Genomic DNA, 21068 nt, shown 5'->3' with positions numbered 1-21068 from the left:
TCACCTCCCTGCCACAATCACCGGTTTAGTTAACCCGCATTTATTCTCCGGTTAGGCGTTATTACGTGTTCGTACAATGCGTTTTCCGCACTACTCCAAGAATAGAACTGTAGCTGCTGCTAGCCGGGGACTGTATAAGTGGCCCTTAGTAGTGTGGCGGTCTGGCCAAAAATTTTATGTCAAAATTTCATTTTCTTGGATACACGAAGGAGAAAATATGCAATATTTGTTGCCTGTTATTCCTTTTATTCATTTATTTCCACTCTGGTAGTCTGAATCTATGGAATTTGCTAGTAGTTATAACAACGCTGATGATTTGCAAACCCAATGAACCACATAAACGGCGATTGGCATTCACCCGTTCGGCTTTATTCCGCTCAGCTCGTATAGACCCGTCCCCTTTGGTCTGCAGGATAGTTTATTTCTAGATGCGAAGGGGATTCCCCTGGGAGAGACATCACGTACACTATGCACACATTCAAAAATCAGCTTGCGATTATTTCAGAAATCAACTTAGAATTTGTTCAAAAACCAACAGGCATGCGTTCAAAATCATATGAGTAATTGATATATCAACGAGCGCTGGATGCTAGGCGCTTTGTGAAACAAGGTCCGTTTCCTCAATAATATGAATTTGGCGCCCCTCTCCCCTCCCCCCACTGAAACTGTCGCCCGGGGCAGATACCCCTGTTTGCCCCCGCCCCCTAGTTCCGGGCCTGTTGCGCACACGTGAATCTGGCAGCTTAGGCGCACCAGTAAAATTTTTGCGGATAGCATCTGGCTGCTTGCTGCTATTGGTTATACTGCTAACTGCCACACTTCTGTAGTCAGTAACAGGAGAGGGTACTACTGAAATGCGACTCAAGTGTACATGCTCATAATCTCGCTCGCAACCGCTCAAACGAATCTAATGTGAACAATTGTGACGTCACGCTCATCGGAGGCAATATGTTGTCATGAATAGTCTTCGTTAAGCCTTTGACGCCTTTTGCTGTTGGCAAACGCTTGTATGAGCAATGTGTTTTGTTGTTGTATATGGTGCATTTCCTTTGCAACTTAAAGTTTTATTTTCTTTTTTTCTCTCGTTCGTTTTTTATTGCTGCAGTATTAATCTGCAGTAGCGAGATGCAGTAATATTCTTTGTTAGAGTATTGGTTCTTACCAGTCAAAGTTACAAAAATTTAACTGAAAACTAAAACAATGAAAAATTCCCGGAATTCTAAAAACTTCCTGGGTTTTTCCCGGTTTTCTCCCGGATGAAAAAATTCCCGTGTTTTTCCCGGATCTCCCGGTTGTCCCAGATCGTATACACCCTGTAATATGTTATTTCATAAGCTACATCATGACCAATCAACAATTTGTTGCCACTTGATCAACAATAGCAAATACATCTGTCATCTGTAATGACTCTGTGCTGGTGTCAGCTACATCAATCCCTTATAGCTGTTCATTTGATTTTCAACATTCCAATGTATTAATATGTAATTTTTTAAAAAGAGAAACACTTCCTAACATAGTGCTGACAACCACTGATGGATTTATGTAGACATCTTTTGCTACAAAATTGAGCTAATCTTAGGTGGAAAAACTGTGTCACAGTCACTGTCAGTGAGCCAACCATAAGTAAAATGAGATACTTTCTGAGAGATGACAACGACATTTTCTATAGTCAGATGGTACAGACAATAGCACAGCTTATCACTTCATAATTGAAGCAACAGTGCCGGCACTTATTAAATTAAGCTCATTATCTTTATAAGTCCAGTACCGAAAACTTCTTTCAATGGCAGGTGCTTTTACATGCTTTAAAAATCAGCTTAGGGAAAGATGTCAAATTTTAATCTCCAGATTTTCTTCAAGTTTTCAGCTCATTTAATGTTGCCATTTTTCTCACGATATTTCAACTCCTTCCCCTGCTATCAACTTCATGTTCATTATAGATTTAAGTTTGGCCACCAACTACAGTGTTAACCAGATGCACCATGCTTTAGAACAGTGATTATTTCCCAGTCAGAATGTTATTTGGAAATCTGCCCCTTAGATGTTCCTTGTGCAGTGCTATGACTTCTAATGAGATTAAATGCACTGAATGTCAATTCCTCTTGTTGTTGTTATGGTCTTCAGTCCAGAGACTGGTTTGATGCAGCTCTCCATGCTACTCTATCCTGTGCAAGGTTCTTCATATCCCAGTACCTATTTCAACCTACATCCTTCTGAATCTGTTTAGTGTATTCATCTCTTGGTCTCCCTCTAAAAATTTTACCCTCCACGCTGCCCTCCAATACTAAATAGGTGATCCCTTGATGCCTCAGAATATGCCCTTCCAACCGATCACTTCTTCTAGTCAAGTTCTGCCACATATTTCTGTTCTCTCCAATTCTGTTCAATACCTCCTCATCAGTTATGTGATCTACCCATCTAATCTTCAGCATTTTTCTGTAGCACCACATTTTCAAAGCTTCTATTCTCTTCTTGTCTAAACTATTTATCATCCATGTTTCACTTACATACATGCTACACTCCATGATTTACTAAAACTAAAATCTCTGTCATTATTTAATAAATAATCTGACTCTACCTTATCACACTGCCCCACAAATTCAGTGCATGCACCATGATGCCTATATTTAATTTGATGCTGATGGATTAGGTTGCATTTGGTGGCAGCTGATTCAGTTGGGTACTTGAGTCAGGGGTAACAATGGTTTTCAGTAACATCCATGTGCTATGGTTCTTATAGTTTGTCCAACATGCAAGAAATAGTAATGACTCTGGACAAGAAACAATGAACACTCAGCTTTAGGAGGTAAAAATCAGCTGCAATACAGCACAGTACACTTTTTAGTTTGACTGTAGTATCATTCCACTAAGAAGCTTCTAACGTTATAGTTAGGTTTTGATTTCTGCATCTGTATCCAAACCCTGTAAACCATCATGAGGTGCATGGCAGAGGGTACATCCGATTGCAACAGTTATGGGGGTTTCTTCCTGTTCTATTCACATATGGAGTGCGGGAAGAATGATTGTTTGAACGCTTCTCTGTGTGCTGTAATTATTCTAATCTAATCCTCACAATCTGTAGATGATGGCCATTAGAAGGAATTTGTTGGACCATGAAGTGTCATAAAGGAGATGGTTACATCTTGCAGCTCATGAGAGAGACTAATCTCTCATCTCACCCACCACTGATTGTTATAAACACTGCCCTTCTCTACATTTAATATCACCTGTTAATCCTGTCTGGTATGAATCCCACAAATTTGTACCATGGTTGGGACTTTATCAGGGTCTTTTTGCTTACTAGGCAGGTGTGCTAGCCATTACACTACTAAAACTGTCAATATTGTAAGGTACGAGTAACATTGAACTTAACACAGGTGCACCATCTAGTACAGTTTGCAGCCTCATGTTTAATGTAAGAATTGGCTCCTTGTCTACCAAATTCTCTTTGAGAATACTATCACTTCACTCAGGCTCAAGTTTTGGTGCTGATCATTTCCTGCACTACTCAAATTTTTGTTCCTGTTCTTATCCAAACATTTGTTTTTAAGACAATAATTGAGATGGCAGAGAAAGATCCCCAACAGTTCACAGTGCTGTTGCCAGCTTTCAGCTGCGGAATGATAACAGCTGCAGGCAAAAGTAGTAACCATCTACAGAACTGTGACAACACTGGGGCATTGCCATAAAGACTTTTAGGAATCAAGTTTCATTATTGATTGAGGTAGGCCTGCTGAGATGCCATGTGCAACCCACTACAACTGTCATGGATCAACTTAGCCAACTCTCTCTCTCCCTCCCTTTCCCTCCCTCTCTCTCTCTCTCTCTCTCTCTCCATAATTCTTTTTCCAAACTTCCCCTTTTGAGTGCAGATCTATTACCGCAGTATCTGGGAATGTGAATTTAATTTTTTTCTTTCTCTATGATTATTATTATTATTATTATTATTATTATTATTATTTCTTTCTTGTCTCAGATGTTATGTCTGGTTAAAAATGGAAGGTGACGCGGACCTTGATCAAGCGTGACTTCCTTTTAACTGTACGGTATATGTTAAATTGCATTTAGGAACTTTCGGATAATTGAACAAGTGTCAATAATTACAGATTTCTGTAGTTGTATATATAAGTTTGGATGCAGCTGTATTGCATTGATGTACTGGTGGATATTGTGTGGTATGACTCCTGTAGTTGATAGTATAATTGGTATAATGTCAACTTTATCCTGATGCCACATGTCCTTGACTTCCTCAGCCAGTTGGATGTATTTTTCAATTTTTTCTCCTGTTTTCTTTTGTATATTTGTTGTATTGGGTATGGATATTTCGATTAGTTGTGTTAATTTCTTCTTTTTATTGGTGAGTATGATGTCAGGTTTGTTATGTAGTGTTGTTTTATCTGTTGCAATGGTTCTGTTCCAGTGTAATTTGTATTCATCGTTCTCCAGTACATTTTGTGGTGCATACTTGTATGTGGGAACATGTTGTTTTATAAGTTTATGTTGTAAGGCAAGTTGTTGATGTATTGTTTTTCCTACATTGTCATGTCTTCTGGGGTACTCTGTATTTGCTAGTATTGTACATCCATTTGTGATGTGATCTACTGTTTCTATTTGTTGTTTGCAAAGTCTGCATTTATCTGTTGCGGTATTGGGATCTTTAATAATATGCTTTCTGTAATAACTGGTGTTTATTGTTTGGTCCTGTATTGCAATCATGAATCCTTCTGTCTCACTCTATATATTGCCTTTTCTTAGCCATGTGTTGGATGCGTCTTGATCGATGTGTGGCTGTGTTAGATGATACGGGTGCTTGCCATGTAGTGCTTTCTTTATCCAATTTACTTTCTTCGTATCTGTTGATGTTATGTGTTGTAGAAGTGGTTATGAAATTGCAGTGGTGTAGCCGATGTATTTATATGAGTGATTGCTTTGTGTATTTTGCTAGTTTCTGCTTGTTCTATAAAGAATTTTCTTAAATTGTCTACCTGTCCATAATGAAGGTTTTTTATGTCGATGAATCCCCTTCCTCCTTCCTTTCTGCTTAATGTGAATCTTTCAGTTGCTGAATGTATGTGATGTATTCTATATTTGTGGCATTGTGATCGTGTAAGTGTATTGAGTGCTTCTAGGTCTGTGTTACTCAATTTCACTACTCCAAATGAGTAGGTCAATATTGGTATAGCATAAGTATTTATAGCTTTTGTCTTGTTTCTTGCTGTCAATTCTGTTTTCAGTATTTTTGTTAGTCTTTGTCTATATTTTTCTTTTAGTTCTTCTTTAATATTTGTATTATCTATTCCTATTTTTTGTCTGTATCCTAGATATTTATAGGCATCTGTTTTTTCCATCGCTTCTATGCAGTCGCTGTGGTTATCCAATATGTAATCTTCTTGTTTAGTGTGTTTTCCCTTGACTATGCTATTTTTCCTACATTTGTCTGTTCCAAAAGCCATATTTATATCATTGCTGAATACTTCTGTTATCTTTAGTAATTGGTTGAGTTGTTGATTTGTTGCTGCCAGTAGTTTTAAATCATCCATGTATAGCAGATGTGTGATTTTGTGTGGGTATGTTCCAGTAATATTGTATCCATAATTTGTATTATTTAGCATGTTGGATAGTGGGTTCAGAGCAAGGCAGAACCAGAAAGGACTTAATGAGTCTCCTTGGTATATTCCACGCTTAATCTGTATTGGCTGTGATGTGATATTATTTGAATTTGTTTGGATATTAAGTGTGGTTTTCCAGTTTGTCATTACTATATTTAGGAACTGTATCAATTTAGGATCTACTTTGTATATTTCCAATATTTGTAGTAACCATGAGTGGGGTACACTATCAAAAGCTTTTTGGTAATCAATGTATGCATAGTGTAGCGACCTTTGTTTAGTTTTAGTTTGATATGTCACCTCTGCATCTATTATCAGTTGCTCTTTACATCCTCGTGCTCCTTTGCAACAGCCTTTTTGTTCTTCATTTATAATTTTGTTCTGTGTTGTATGTGTCATTAATTTCTGTATAATGACTGAAGTTAATATTTTGTATATTGTTGGCAGGCATGTTATGGGGCGATATTTAGCTGGGTTTGCTGTGTCTGCTTGATCTTTAGGTTTCAGATAAGTTATTCCATGTGTAAGTGTATCAGGAAATGTGTATGGGTCTGCAATGTAACTGTTAAATAATTTAGTTATATGTGAATGTGTTGAGGTGAATTTCTTTAGCCAGACATTTGCTATTTTATCTTTTCCAGGGGCTTTCCAATTGTGAGTAGAATTAATTGCTTGGGTGACTTCATGTTGCAAAATTATCACTTCAGGCATTTGTGGTATCATCTTGTACATATCTGTTTCTGCTTGTATCCACCGTGCATGCCTGTTATGTTGTACCAGGTTTGACCGTATGTTACTCCAGAAGTGTTCCATATCTGTTATGTTTGGTGGATTGTCTATTTTAATGTGTGTGTTATCTATTGTCTGGTAAAATTTCTTTTGGTTTGTGTTGAATGTTTTGTTTTGTTTCCTTCTATTTTCACTTTTTTTGTATCTTCTAAGTCGCTTGGCCAATGCTTGTAATTTCTGCTTCTTTTCATCTAATTGCTCTGTCACTTCTTGTGAGATTTTACCTAACCTTTTTTGTTTTTTTTCTGACATTTCATTTCTTATAAATTGTGTTAGCTGTCCGATGTCTTTTCTCAGTTTTTCTATTCTGATCTGTAGCCTGTGTTGCCATGCTGGTTTTGTGGGTTTCTTCTGTGTGTTGGTTGGTTCTGATCTCTGCCTAGTGTGTATATTTAGTGTAGTGAGTGCTCCTATATAAACAAGTAGTTGTAACTCTTCCATAGTTGTGTTTTCATTTATTTTGTTGTGTATGATTGTGTTGATAGTTTTTATTGTTGTTTCGACTTGTGGGTTATTTGGCGGTCTATGCAAGAATGGTCTAATGTCTGTATTTGTGTCTTTGTATTCTATATATGTCAGCTGAAATTTTTCTTCTATATCTAACATGTGTGTCACTTCGTGTTCTATTTGTGCTTGTTCTGGTGGCTGTCTTAAGATTTCGTTTTCCTCTGACTGTTTAATTGATGCGTGTTGTTCTTTGTTTGTTTGCTCTGTGAAGTTTGAGTCCAGTACTGTATTTTCTTCTTCTTCTGATTGCACATTATTTTGTTCCAGTATTTGTTGTACTTGTTGTTTGATGTTTTCTAATTCTGACTGGGGTATCCTGTAATTTTTTTTTATTATTACACGGATCTGATCAGCTAGTCATTGTTCTGTTAAAAATTTTAATTCTGGGTATTTGGTAATAAATGTTGTGTATACTTGTGATTTGTATCCAGTTGTGTTGGTTCCTAGGTTTGTTGCTTGGTAATAACAGAACATGAGGTGTCGATTAACTTCATCTGACCATCTCATCCTCTGTCTTTGTTTTCCTTCTAGGGTGGTTGCAGGAAGCATATCCTGCAAAACACCTCTATTTGGATTTGAATCATTTTCCAGTTGGCTAGCAGTGTCGTTACCATTGTTGGTGGGCATAGGATTCAAGCGTCGTCCCCAACTTATTATTATTATTATCATTATCACTATTATTATTATTATTATTATTATTATTTGTCTTTTCTATTTATTGTGTTTCTCTTGGTGCACGTAATTTAAAGAAAATTTTCTTAATTATACTTCTTCTTGATATTCTGAGGACTTCATTATGAATGACTTGAACTTTAAAATATTATGTAATGAATCTATTAATGAATACTGAAAATAACTGAATATTGATAATAGTTTGGGAGTGAAGGGGACAACTCACTGAAAAGCAGAAGGGCTGAGTCACTGACAGGCCTGTCAATGACTCAAAGCTTCTGCTTTACTGTGAGCGGACTGCTTTCCTCCTAAAGCATTTACATTCCACCAGAACTTTCCTACGTAATCAACTTAATATTGATAACACACTGAGCTGCAGACAGGCATAACAAAAATATTGTTACACATTGAGCTTTCAGCAAAGCCTTCTTCAGATCAATCTGTAACAGTTGTTCTGTTGTGCCTGTCTACAACTCAACATGTTATCTTTATGATGAGTAACAATCTATGATTTTCATAAAATTTCTGACATTCCAATTAGATGTTCTGTCATTTAACATAATACTGAATTGTTTGTAGAGGCATCTTAACAATAAATATAAAAATAACAGTACCTTCATTTGAATTTTCATGATGCAGAACCAGAAATTCTCCAATGTAACAGAAATACAATGTGTTACGACAATTTAAAACTTACTTTGTTAACCATGAATCCCTTCTCCAGTATTTGAAATGGCCAGTCACTAAGAGCAGAAACTGGAGTTGGATTGACTAACATGATGGCATCTCTTGATAAATTGTGAGAGCTATAACTTCTGATCATTGCTTTGAAGCTGTTGTTCACAATTTGAGTCACACGAATTACTTGTATGCCAACAATATCATACTGCCTGTCACAAAGAAAACATGCATATTAGAAGCAGCAACATATAGGCTCCCAACATGTAAGTGTAGGTTATGCAAGTTAAGAAATGCCTGCAAAGTTGTAAAAGGGTCTAATGTGAAATAATAGTAAAGTAGGTATCAATTTTGATATACAGCAATGTATGTCCATCTCTCTGCTTGGAAGTATTGTGATATTTTACAACCATTTTCTCTGTACTTTTAATCCAACTATCAGTGATATCAAGGAAGGACAAGTTTACTGTTACATGGGTAACATACAAAAGGATGTTTGAGAAGCTGGTGGCATTAATTAGTAAAATATCTAAATAGCTCTGCAAAGGAAATCTGGACTTTAAAAATATTTGAAAGTTAAGAAGGCAAATAGGTCATGGTACATTGGATCCTTCCAAGGGTTTAAGTAATTTTTTATTTAACCATCTTGATCTTTTTTTGAACAAGATTACCGATTTTGCCCATGCAATAGCCATCTTCAGAATCCACAATGGAAGTAAAAAGCCACTATCATCTACAGCTCTGTATAGATGTACAGCACACAGGGCTGTGTGCTGCTCCCTACAAGAATGTCAGCTACATTGAATAATAAAACTTTAACTGTGGCCCAGATAAACCAACATGGACTGTGAGTAGCCTCCACCATCTAGTAGCGAACAGTACACTTTACTATCTTCCCACTATAAATTATGCTGTTTCATTTATTTTTTGAAATTTTGCTGTAATTTACTTTTTTATATCACTTCACATCTGATTTGATTTCCCCCTTTCATTTTTATTACCTATTTTTCTAACCACAAAATAAATTGGAATATGAAAAACAGAATAATGTACATGTCCTCAAAGTTTGTTCTGTCTGCTTCCTCCGTAAATATTAATTTTAAAGTAATCACAATGAAGTCAGTTTTAACATGCTTCCTGTAATCAAATTTTATTTTTTGAACTATTTGCTAAATTCTGAGCAGATATAAACTGTCAGAAAAGTAATCACTTTTATACAGTTCAATATATAAGTTTTATGCTTAAATCCACATAACTGAAAATTTTTAAAACCATGAATCTCTTTAATTACTTTGTACAATTATCTGTGTGTTATGCATCCATCAGTGACCTCTAGGATTGCACTGACATCCTGTAAATACTGATTGAAGCATGCATGGCAACTTTTACTTGTATTATTTTTACTGTTTGACTTGCTGCAGTGCAGTAGAATGAGACATATGTTGTGTTTATATGAATTGGTCATTTTAGAAACAAACATGAGTTATTTATGTCCAGATCTTCTTTAAGGGTAGATGCAGTGTTTTGTATAGGGATGACATAATTTCCATCTATCTGTGTATTTCTTTTGTGTGGTAAGTTTGTGTTAGTTTTAGAAACAATGTAACTCCTGGGGATCTGGTGTTTCTAATATTAACGTGGCAATACTGTTGATTCTTTTGGCAGGGCTGTGTGATCTGTTTATTCTAGTAATAAGGTTGGTCACTGTTGAAGAGTTGGTTGTCTTTTAGGCAGAACAGAAGATACATGGTCTTGGTTATCAGTACTATGTTAAATACTTTAAAGACAATTTTCAGCTCAGTTTCAAGAGGCCTCAGGTAGATGCCTGCTGTACATGCGAAGTTCTGGAATAGCAATTGAGGTCCCCATTCCTTAATGAGAAGGCAAAGAAGGTTGCTGACACGGTATCAATAATCAACAAAAGAAGAGCTAAACAATTTTACAATAATCTTCAAGCTTCAATGAATCTGTGCAAAGAAATGGAGGATCTAGCTGTTATAATATTTCACTACATGCAGAATATTTCAGTGCCTAATATTCTGGTGCAGGAGTTGTTTTATCTTTGACAATTACCCCTTAATGCTTTTGAAATTCATAATGCAAAATTAAGAAAAGGTCATTTTTTCCTCGATAAAACACTGGGATAGACAAGTGCATTCCAAAGGATGTGGACAAATAGCACCTCTTCAGTGGTAGCTGTAGCGGTCAAAACAGAAATCACACCATAGTAAGGTTTTTAAAGGCTCTTCTTTTCTCCCCAATAACTGATTTTTGTGTTGTGAAGAGGCTTTTGGCAAAGCATGATCAAATTTATCTTGCAAAAGAAGTATGTGATGTGATACTAAAGTCAAGACTCCCTGGGAAGTTCATGGTTACTATGGTAGGAATTGAAGATGTAATTAACTTCAAGGACTGGTAACCTAATATATAAAAGAAGGTAATAAATTCACTGGAATGTGAAAATATTTCAAGAGACAAGTGTACTGCATTCCAGATATCAAAATTAAGACAGTTCATTTCACGCACTCATAGCAGCACCAGAGGCAGTAGTTGCATCACCTTTCATCATAGCAGTGGAACTTATATTTCTCCTGCAGTTTACTGGGAAGTAAAATGTGTGTTTACCACCACCAATGGCATACAACAGACAGATGCCAATCACTGAAGCTGAACATGCTGACGTGAAGAAGATCTTGAAGTATATTCTTGAAGATTATCTGCAATTTTAGCTTGAAATTTTGGACAATCATTGATAATCTGAACTTATTGTTTTCACCCTTGCCTTTGCTTTGCCAAGTCATAACATTATAAGATTATTTTTGTTGCAAAATTTTAATTAAATTAGATACCTAAAATTCATGTTAATGTTAAAGGCAATATATTACTAATGTCATACATTTGTGTAAGTTTGCTGTTTAATTAGTTTAAATATGTTTCATAGCTTTTGAAAGTAAAATTATTATTACGTTTATCACAATAACACATAGGTATTTGAGTTAATTTTAGAAAAAATGTAACTCCAATCAGTTTGATCACTGTTTTGGCTGGGTCTACTTGGAGCTGGACATTATACTGTATGTTAAATTACTCACTTAACTATACTCTTTAAAAAAAATGAAGCAGCTTTTGATGTGTGTTGAACTCTTCTTTTAAAAATGGTCTTTTATGTATCCTGAAAAATTCGCATTTATGGAGTACCCTGTTTCTAAAATGGCCGTGTTAATATTATAATTTCTTTCTTTCTTCCTTTTTTTACCTCGTAATGTAGTAAACAGTAATGCTTTCACTTTTACTTTTATTTTACATTCTGAAGATTACTATTGCCAGCCAAAATCTATAATCTTGATCAAAAAACTTTGTGATCAAGACAGTTAAATAAAAAATTATGTAAAGCATGTCATCACTCTCCAGTTGGTCATTTTATCTCAAATTTTACTTCCTAGAGTTCAGTTGTTCATTTTATTTCAAATTTTACTTCCTAGAGTTATCATGCCCATGTCCCCATCAGCAGAGAGAGAAGATCTTATTAGTCTGCTACCCCTAATTTCTGAGATATTCCACACAAATTTCTGATGTGGGGAAATAACACTAGAGTTGCCCAGAACATTGCCACCCTGAGGTAGCTCAGCTAATCTCTCTGGATCTGCAGTTAGTTCACTCCAATTGATGTTTGTGATGACATGTTTTGTACCTTGTAGGACAACAGATTATATTTGTATGGAATCGTACGACCTGTTAGTTGTTATTATATGTAACTGCTATCCAAGTACCATATTCCTACAGTGGTGACCCCAAAATTTCAAACGTGTTGCATTTAAAATGTAAAATCTCCCATACAGTCTACTGTCCTACAATACCGCAGCTACCTCCAGCACAACTGTTTCCTTCTTTAAGGGTTGTCAATCTCTCCTCTTCATCAGTGCCTATGAATTCAATGAACTTTCTGTACTTCAGTTTGGTAAAATTTCATCAAAACCTGGGCAAAGTGTCCAATTTGTTAGTTTACAGTGAATCGACAACAATTTTTCCATTATTCCCACATCTCCACACCAGACTCATGCTGCTTTACATCAAACTGGCCAACAATGTGTGTCAGATTCTCAGTATGACCTTACCAGTGACAGCACTACAATAATACTGGGTGATTATTTGCTTAGCAATTCTGCTATGACAATGAATGTGAATCTGGGCCGACAATGGCTTCCTACTCCATCATTCATCACCACACATAGTTCTCTGAGCTCCCACACAGGAAATACAGACATTTATTCCCATGGACACTCCTTTAGTACCAGTGAACCTATGTGCATTAACATTCCCAGTGTTTTGCAAAACTATACGGACATCCACCACAGTGCCATGATAGTTGGTCAACAAGCGTTCCTGCTAAATGATCCTCAAACTATTTACTGTCTCCCAGTCTAAAAGACATGGGTTTAAGTGATCTTCTTGAACATAAAAGCATACTACTCAATATGGACTATGTGATCATGCAGCATCCACAGACATCATCCGTGTTGCGACCACGGCCATATCACCTGAGTGATGTCACATCTCTGCCAAATGCCCCATGTTTGCTTCACACCGACACAACAATGCACAACATGCACACTCTGCAACTCCTCCATGTGTGTGTAACATCTGGATTCAGCACAACTGCCTTACCAGATTCATTAACTTGTGAGTATTCATGTTATGCTTAAACCATCTGGCAGCTCCCATGGACCAGCATTAAGTGTCACATACTACCGGACATGCCCACCTTCAAGCTTGGCTCATGTCTAATGCATCACATGTACCTTCACCTCATCATGATGTGTTCCATCCTGACAGTTCTGTGCCTACCATGCCTATCATGCCTTGTTTTTCTTCACCACTTCACCAGGTGCCATTCCACAAGGTCTCCGCTCCTCCTGCATCTACCATGCCACGCATTGCTCACCTCATGATGGTGCCAACCTCACATAACCATGGTCCTTACCATTCCACACATGCTCAGCTGAAATTCCCTCCATTGTACATAGACTCGCTTATCCTGTTATTCATGTTTAGGGAGTGCATAATGCAGTCCATAGGTATCATTGAGGACAATGACAAATTTGTAGTATTAACCAACCACATCAGTGATAATGCCGATCTCATTACTGACTTTCTGCTTTGTGTACACACACAAACAAACAAGTGCAGAACTATCAAGGCAATTCTGCTTCAATGCCTATCCCACTCGCCAGAGCAACAACTTCAACTCTGTCACACTACACTTTGCACACTGTGGTGCAATCTTCAACTGCAGATTGATATGAGCCTACTCCTAGATCATGCCCTGTGGACTTTGTTGCTATTAAAACTGTCAGAGAGCATACAAATGATGACCATGCTACAGCTGACAGCACCCCCACCTACATGCTGACGATACATAATGCGGGCCGACTGTAGCCAATGCCCACCTGTGCTGCCAACCTCTACTGCACATTTGCTAATTCACAGATGTTGGCCAGTTGATGACTAGCAGGACTCGCTGAACATTGCCGAGCCAGCACCCACTACTACTCCATGTGGTCTGCCAGGTGGCAAACATAAACAAATGCCTGCAAAACAGACTATCCCCAGTGTGCCTCTGTCTAGTCACTGACCTGTGCCTGCCAGTCATAAAAATGCAAGTCGGCCGCATGCACCACCTCTGCTGGTTCCATACTTGGTTCGGCTCTACTGCGCTACACAGGAGACAGCCTTGTTCATACTCAAACTGGTCTCATCGTCTGAGACTAGTGCACCAGATCACTCATCCTCTTCAAGTCACCACAACTCACTACTTTATGGTAGCATCCGCAGGTCTCATGTACGACCTGATAGTTCTCTTCTCTTCTTTTATGACGTACAACAGAATTCTTACCTTGTAGTCAACACTGGAGTTGATGTCAGCACAATTCACTGTCTCTCACTCCAGCTACACTTTCACCTTCACCCATGCAATTGCATGATAGTGGTGGTTGGCACCGCCTCCATCACTCTTTATCTTGGCAGCCACACATCTATGACCTGGACATTCTTGATGGTTGAAATGTTGGAACCCATCTTAGGAGCCTGCTTCCTCAGGCACTACTGTTTACTGCCAGACTTGAACCATGCTCTGCTCCTGCACCATGATAGGCAGCACCCAATCAACAGCAAGATCTGCGACTCCCTTTCTGCCAATGATACGCCGCTGTCTCCTACTTCACAGCCAGAGATGCATCTAGGTCTTGTCTTGAAATGTCAAATGCTTCTGGATGAGCTCTGCATGACATCTGCTGTGCACTCTGAGCTCCAGCACTCCAAATCAGATATGCAAGCAACCAATGACCTTCTCCGGTGATGCATCACCAAGACATCTAGTGAGCTCCATACAGCTCAACAGCAACTCACCGTTCTGCAATATACACATCCACTGCCCAATGCTGAAGACATTGCATTGGCCTTAAATCAGGTCAGTTAACTGCCACTATCTAACTGTGCTCACCCAACCACACCCAGGGTCACTGACAGTGCCTCTGTGACTGGGCTGTCCGTTGATTATGGTGTTACAATAACAACTATCATTATGTCCTCACCCCACTTCACACCAGCCCATCGAGCCACAGACTATTTTTTCTGTCCTTAATGGGACAGTTCATCACATCAGCACCACCCGTGACCCACCGGTCTGCCATTGCCCCCGCCACCTACAACCCCACAAACTCAAAGCAGCAAAAGCCACCACGGACGAACTCTTGTGTGCTGGATTTGTATGACCATCCAATAGTGCCTGGACTTCTCCTATCAAGCTTGTCCACAAAAAGGATAATACCTGATTATTATTTGATGATTATCAGTACCTCAATGGCTGGCCTATAATAGACAGCTACTCTGTACCGAACTTCAAAGATATCACACATGAACTTGCTTGTGCCACTGTATTCAGTGTTGGTGACTGTAAAAGGACCTATTTACAGACACCTATGGCTGATGAGGATATACCAAAAAATGCAATAATAATGTCATTCAGTTTGTTTGAATTTATATTTATGTCATGTGGGTTAAAAATCGCAGCTGACACCTGGCAGAGTTTGATTGATGGCCTCCTATTTAATATGCCATTTGCTATGCTTTCCTAGATGACATGATAATTTTCTCCCAGTCTCCTGATGATGTAAGATTATACTGTGTTGGCCAAGTTAGCAGCACACTGTGTCATGTTAATAACAATAAATGCCAACTATGACAATCATGTGTGACCTATGTTGGACATTTGGTTAATGCTTCAGAGATATGCCTCATGCTCGAGAAAAGGGAACAAATCCGCCTGCTCCCTGTCCCCTCAGCCTATCAAGAGCTACGACATTTCCTCAGAGTCATCAGTTTTCACAGGCATGATCTCCCACACACTGCTGAAACACTCTTGCCTCTGCCTGAGCCACTTCATGGCAAGAATGCCACTGGCAAATGATGCCTGCCATGGATGCCTGAATTACAAAAGGCCTTTAATAAATTTAAACCTGACCTCACGTAGGCTCTCACCCTCACCCTTCCATCAGAGGACACACACCTTGTGATCATTGCAGATGCCAGCAACCATGTGATTGGCACACTATGGCAACAAGAGATTATTGGCATAACACAGCCATTGCGTTTCTTCTCTTGAAGTTGACATACTCAAAAGACACATCAGAGGCGGGGAAATTATAGTTGCAAAAATAGGTTTGTTTATAAATAATTCTTCTTCTACCAATCATGATTTTCTTTAATTTTATTTTTCACACAATGCTTTTCGGGAAATGATTCCCATTTTCAAGTGAGTTTTTTGTGTTTGTTATGCCATTTCTATGTGATATTGTTGATGTGAGAGAGTCTGCTTCATTTCAATGACTTTAAGTTTCCTTATCATCCAGAACCATTTATAATGGATCAAATCAGATAGTCATGACTGACTGTCTCACTTGTTGGTCACATCTTCTCTCTGGCGCACAAGCCACAGACCCCCACCAGCAACAACTACTCACCGGACAAGATACTAGGCTACAGCAACAACAACAGTGCACAAAGGGCATTTTCAATGCATTCATACTGATTTAGTAGTGCCACTCCCCAAGTCACAGGATTCAAAGTACATCTTATCTGTGATTAACTGCACAAAGCACTGGGTTGAGGCCGCCGCATTACCAGACATTTCAGCTGACACAGTTGCCAAGGCCTTTGTTTGCAACTGGACTGCTAGGTCTGGCTGTCCTACAGTGCTGAGGACAGACCAAGGCCAACTATTTGGGTCTGTGTTGTCCAAAGAACTGTGTCAACTTTCCAGGTGTCATTGTTTCCATATGACTGCTTACCACCCCTTGTCAAATGGCACAGTGGAATGATGGTGCCGCACGCTCCAGGCAGTGTTAATCTGCCACTCACAGTCATGGACCAATGCCCTGCCTGCGTTCTTCTCAGAAGTAGGACTCCTCATAAAGAAGATTTTCATGCCTTACTTGCTCAGGTCCTATAGGTGAGCTGTTCTGTCTCCCAGCAGAATTTGTCACTCAAGGTGTACCTACACCAGACCATAACCTGCCTGAAAAAGAGCATGAGTATATATGCAACATTCATGTGCCATCGCCTACTAATCATGCAAAGCCTACAATACTTGTTCACAAGGACTTAAACATCTGTTCCCTCATTATGCTGTGCACATATGCTATCAAGCTGACTTTGCACCCCAACTATCAGAGGACCCATACTGCATAGTCCAGATGGACACCAACATGTATGACATTATCAATTTTGGGGAAAAACCACTACTCTATCCTTAAACAGACTGAAGCCTGCATGGACTTTAGCCACCTCTCCAGTGGCCTTCCCTACAATGGCATCTGTAGATTCAACAGACTCTTGCTTCCAAGTACAACTAAATATGGATGTCATCCTACATGACTCACTATTAGTCACCTCCATCAGCTTTGCAAATAGGCAGGCAGGTATCAGTTAGTCTCCAGGTCAATTGAACATGCCACGCCCCTACCTGCTTCATCAATACAGCGGGTTTAACATCTCGCTTTGCGACCAATGGAGCCCTCATCATCACGGCTCCTGTATATGCTGCTACTGCCATCGAAGCCAGGGATGATGCCACCTCTAGCACCGACTCACCAGCCTCTTGTCATCAAGCCAGTTACACTGCCCCCTCCTCCGTTGCTGGCAATGACATTACATATCCCACTGCCCCTCCTGTCATGAACCATCATACCACCTATATCGCACCATCATCCACCCTCTTCTCAGCCTCTGGCAGCTCCAACCACTTCATGCTTTGGAAGCAAACTGTGCCCACTGGTGCACCTCACCGACTACCAACATTTCAGCGATTAATGCCTCCACCGCACTGACATCCCGCTGGTGCGCACAGCTTTCTCCCACAGGCTCTGCACTACAGGTGGGGGTGGGGAGGGCAGGGGTGCATGGGGGGCTCTGTGGGGACATAACTCTGTGGAGTCATCTGAAACAATATCGCTGTGCTGAGGCTGTTCAACTAACCCCTCTGGACCTGTATTTAGTTTGCATTCATTGATGTTTGTGACAATATGCTTTGTACTTTGTATGTCAATAAAACATATTTGTAAGGAACCATCTGAGCTGTCTGACCTGGTTGTTGTTATTATATGTTACTACCACCTCTAGTACCACACTTTCTACACTGCAAACTGGTATCAACTGACAGGAGGCTCTCCTGGAAGACCCACACACCTCCAAAGAAGCCGATCATGGTGACTGTGTACCAGAGAGAAAGTTTGAATAACCCACTGAGAGCCTGTAATGAAAATAAATCCTCCCAATCCACAGCTAGCCTGCAGCAATCTTGGTGATATATTTTCAGTATGGGTAAACAGTCTAGGTTGCAATCTATACTTTGTTTCTTACTGAAAACACTGTAATCAAGTTAACCTGTGAAGACTTAATTATGAGAGGATACTGAAGTACTGGTTGCTGTTAATAGTGTTACAATATGTCTTTCACAATTAAGCAGTATAAAAATAATGGAAAATATTTCATACTACATAATGCAATAAAATATTGGTGTATGGATTATATTTTAATTCCTGCTGTGGCACAACAATAGTTCACTAATTTTTGGAAAGCCTCCTAAATCATAAATTAGACTGGTCTGATCTTGTAAGAAATTCAACACTAACGGTAAGTCACAACTAAAGGAGCTCAAATATAATCTTCAAAAGTTTCCGCTGTTACACTTTCTAGAGCCTGAATGGTATGCTAAGCAATGTGCAGGGGATTTATGGAATTACAACACAGATCAGAGAAACCAATAAAAAATAAACCACTCATATTTAGTCATCTGAGTTTTGTGTTTGTGAAATTATGGAAATTGAATTTATACTCTTCTGCCCAAAGACAGAGAGACATTGCAGTCCTGTCTTACGCTACAACTACTCTCAGCAGCTTGCCACAAAGGTCATATCCCAGTGGAAGACAAAAGTGCAAGACCTGTCAGAAACATCCATCCAGCTATCATACTCCATTCCCACCACAGGTTTGTTTTATCCTATCTAAAGAAAGGCCCACCTATGAAAGCAGATACATCATATAACAGCTCTACTGTAACTTCTGCACAGCACTTTATGTGGCAATCACCACCTACCAGCAGTCCATACAAATGAATGGCTACCAACAACAGAACCAAGAGCTGAGTGGATTACTGTGATGAAGACGCTGCTGCGCACAACATGCATTCCAGGCCCATCACCTAACTTCACATATTCTGCATCATATCCTCATCTCTGCCGTTTCCATCTACCAGTGCCATATCTCCCTTCCCCAATATGTTCTTCCATGTCACTGTGTACTATGCAAATTTCTCTCTCTGCCTCCAGCCAAAACAAGCCACATTCATGTCACATGCGACCTTTTGCCTTTTCCCCTTAGCCAGAGGCTCTTTTTCCCCTTCCTACAGTTAAAACAAGAGTTTTTAAAAATGTGGTTATCATGTGTGTATGCTGTGGGTTTTGGTCTGTACTTTGCTTGCCAATATAATAGTTACCAACCAGGAATATTTCAATAGTTACTAATACCTGGAATATTTCAATAGTTACTAATACCTCTCCTATCACATTTATTATGAAGAAGTTCCACATTGGCAAAGTTCTTGACCTATGTTATGTGATGCATTACGCACTTCAGATAGTGTGACAGTTAATATTTGACAATAAATTTTTGGTATTATATTAGAAATAGTATCAGTTCTGCATGAGATTTTGTCTTTGATGGATTTATAAATTTATTAATTTATGATACAAAATGAGGTAGACTATCATACAGCAATATTTATATAAATGCCTTTTTTTTACATCACATATTGAGCAGCATTCACAGCTTTTGTACTGGTACAAACAAAAAAAGAAACCAAGTTTGGAACAATGAAAGATTATCACACACTCATATAATGTAGAAAATATCAAGCAGAGGGAACAGTTAGGACTATGACTGATAGTGTACAATTAGAGGAGTGAGAAATGTAAGTGGTTTAAAATACTGCAATTTATATGCAGGAACTATGAAAATGTCCACCACGAAAAACCTGTTAAACTGAATATTCATTATTCAAAGTTGAATGTAAAGGTAAATATCCAGAAGTAAAGTGTTTCATTGTGGTGTACTGAGTTAGTGCAGACAAGAAGCAAGAAACTAAGAATATATCATACAAAGAGTTCCAGAACATTGTGGATGGCACTGAAGGATAAATTGTTATGCTAAGTGACTTTCATAGTGGAAATGGAAAGCAGTTTTGGGAAAGTGGGGGAACAATGGGTAGGTACAGAAAGCAAATAGTCAAAAAGAATTGTAACACAACTGTTCGTTTATTGATTTCTAATAATCTAGTGATGATAAATACAATGTTTCCTCACAAAAAGATCCCTCTGAATGTGAGAGAGAGCCCCAGTAGGAATGAATGCTGTACAATAGTAGGATCGTTTAGAAATGCCCATGAAATTGATGCTATTTCTTCACATACAAATGACAGGAGTGGGCTTCCACCTTAAAAGCACATGTGCATCACAGATGTCTAGAGATTTCTCACTTGATGCACATCACACATTAAAACTGCCAACATCAATGTGCCAAGAAGTGGCCCTAATTGTGTGGAACCATGCTAGAAGTGCATTTGTTTCAGGGTCAAAACAGACACATTGCAAGAATCTAGGCACTGAAAGAAAAAAAACCACACACTTCAGTACTTAAAATCTGGAGTACCACAAGATACTGCAATCTTGATAGAGTTCATCATATAGCTAATGTGAAATAAGTGACTGTATACCTAAAATTCATGTAGCCATAAAACTACGTCTTGCATTTGCAGTTGTTAAAATCACTATGATGCTGGGTGGTCTGTCAGATTGTGGAATTAAAGCTTAAATTTTTTGTGTGTAAAATGAATATCAGACATTCAAAACCAATTTTAGCAATGATTTAAGAAAATTGCAAGTAAAATTTGCCACATGGCAAGCCAGGCAGCCATCTGTGATACATAAAAAAGCCAGGTTGAGCTGACTGCTCCATGATACATATCAAAGTTTATAGCTGAGCACCAAAGCAACATGAAGCTCATCATTGGTTGGAATAAAATACTTGCCATGGAGCATGTTTCTATCACCATGCTCCTAGTTACCATGAGAGATGTGCATATTGATTGTTTTCATTTAAAGATGTGTTCAAGCAGTGTAATTTTATATCAACCTATGTAACGTTGACACAGCGGTCAGTGTGTGCGCTTAACTGTTTGATTATTCCACTTGCCTTTGAGAC

At 38.7% G+C, this 21068-nt stretch overlaps 1 protein-coding gene across 1 annotated transcript in view; it reads right to left on the bottom strand.

The window, feature by feature from the left end:
- Window positions 1–21068, bottom strand: part of LOC124620086 (leucine-rich repeat-containing protein 9-like) — a 176427-nt gene that overhangs the window by 22873 nt on the left and 132486 nt on the right. Inside the window, exon 10 of the mRNA XM_047146755.1 lies at window positions 8275–8467. Within this exon, the coding sequence (XP_047002711.1) occupies window positions 8275–8467 (193 nt within the window). The remainder of the gene's footprint in view (window positions 1–8274; window positions 8468–21068) is intronic.

The sequence above is a fragment of the Schistocerca americana genome, chromosome 6 (genome assembly GCF_021461395.2).
Source record: "Schistocerca americana isolate TAMUIC-IGC-003095 chromosome 6, iqSchAmer2.1, whole genome shotgun sequence".
Lineage (NCBI taxonomy): Eukaryota > Metazoa > Arthropoda > Insecta > Orthoptera > Acrididae > Schistocerca > Schistocerca americana.
This window is presented reverse-complemented; position numbering and strand designations above follow the sequence as displayed.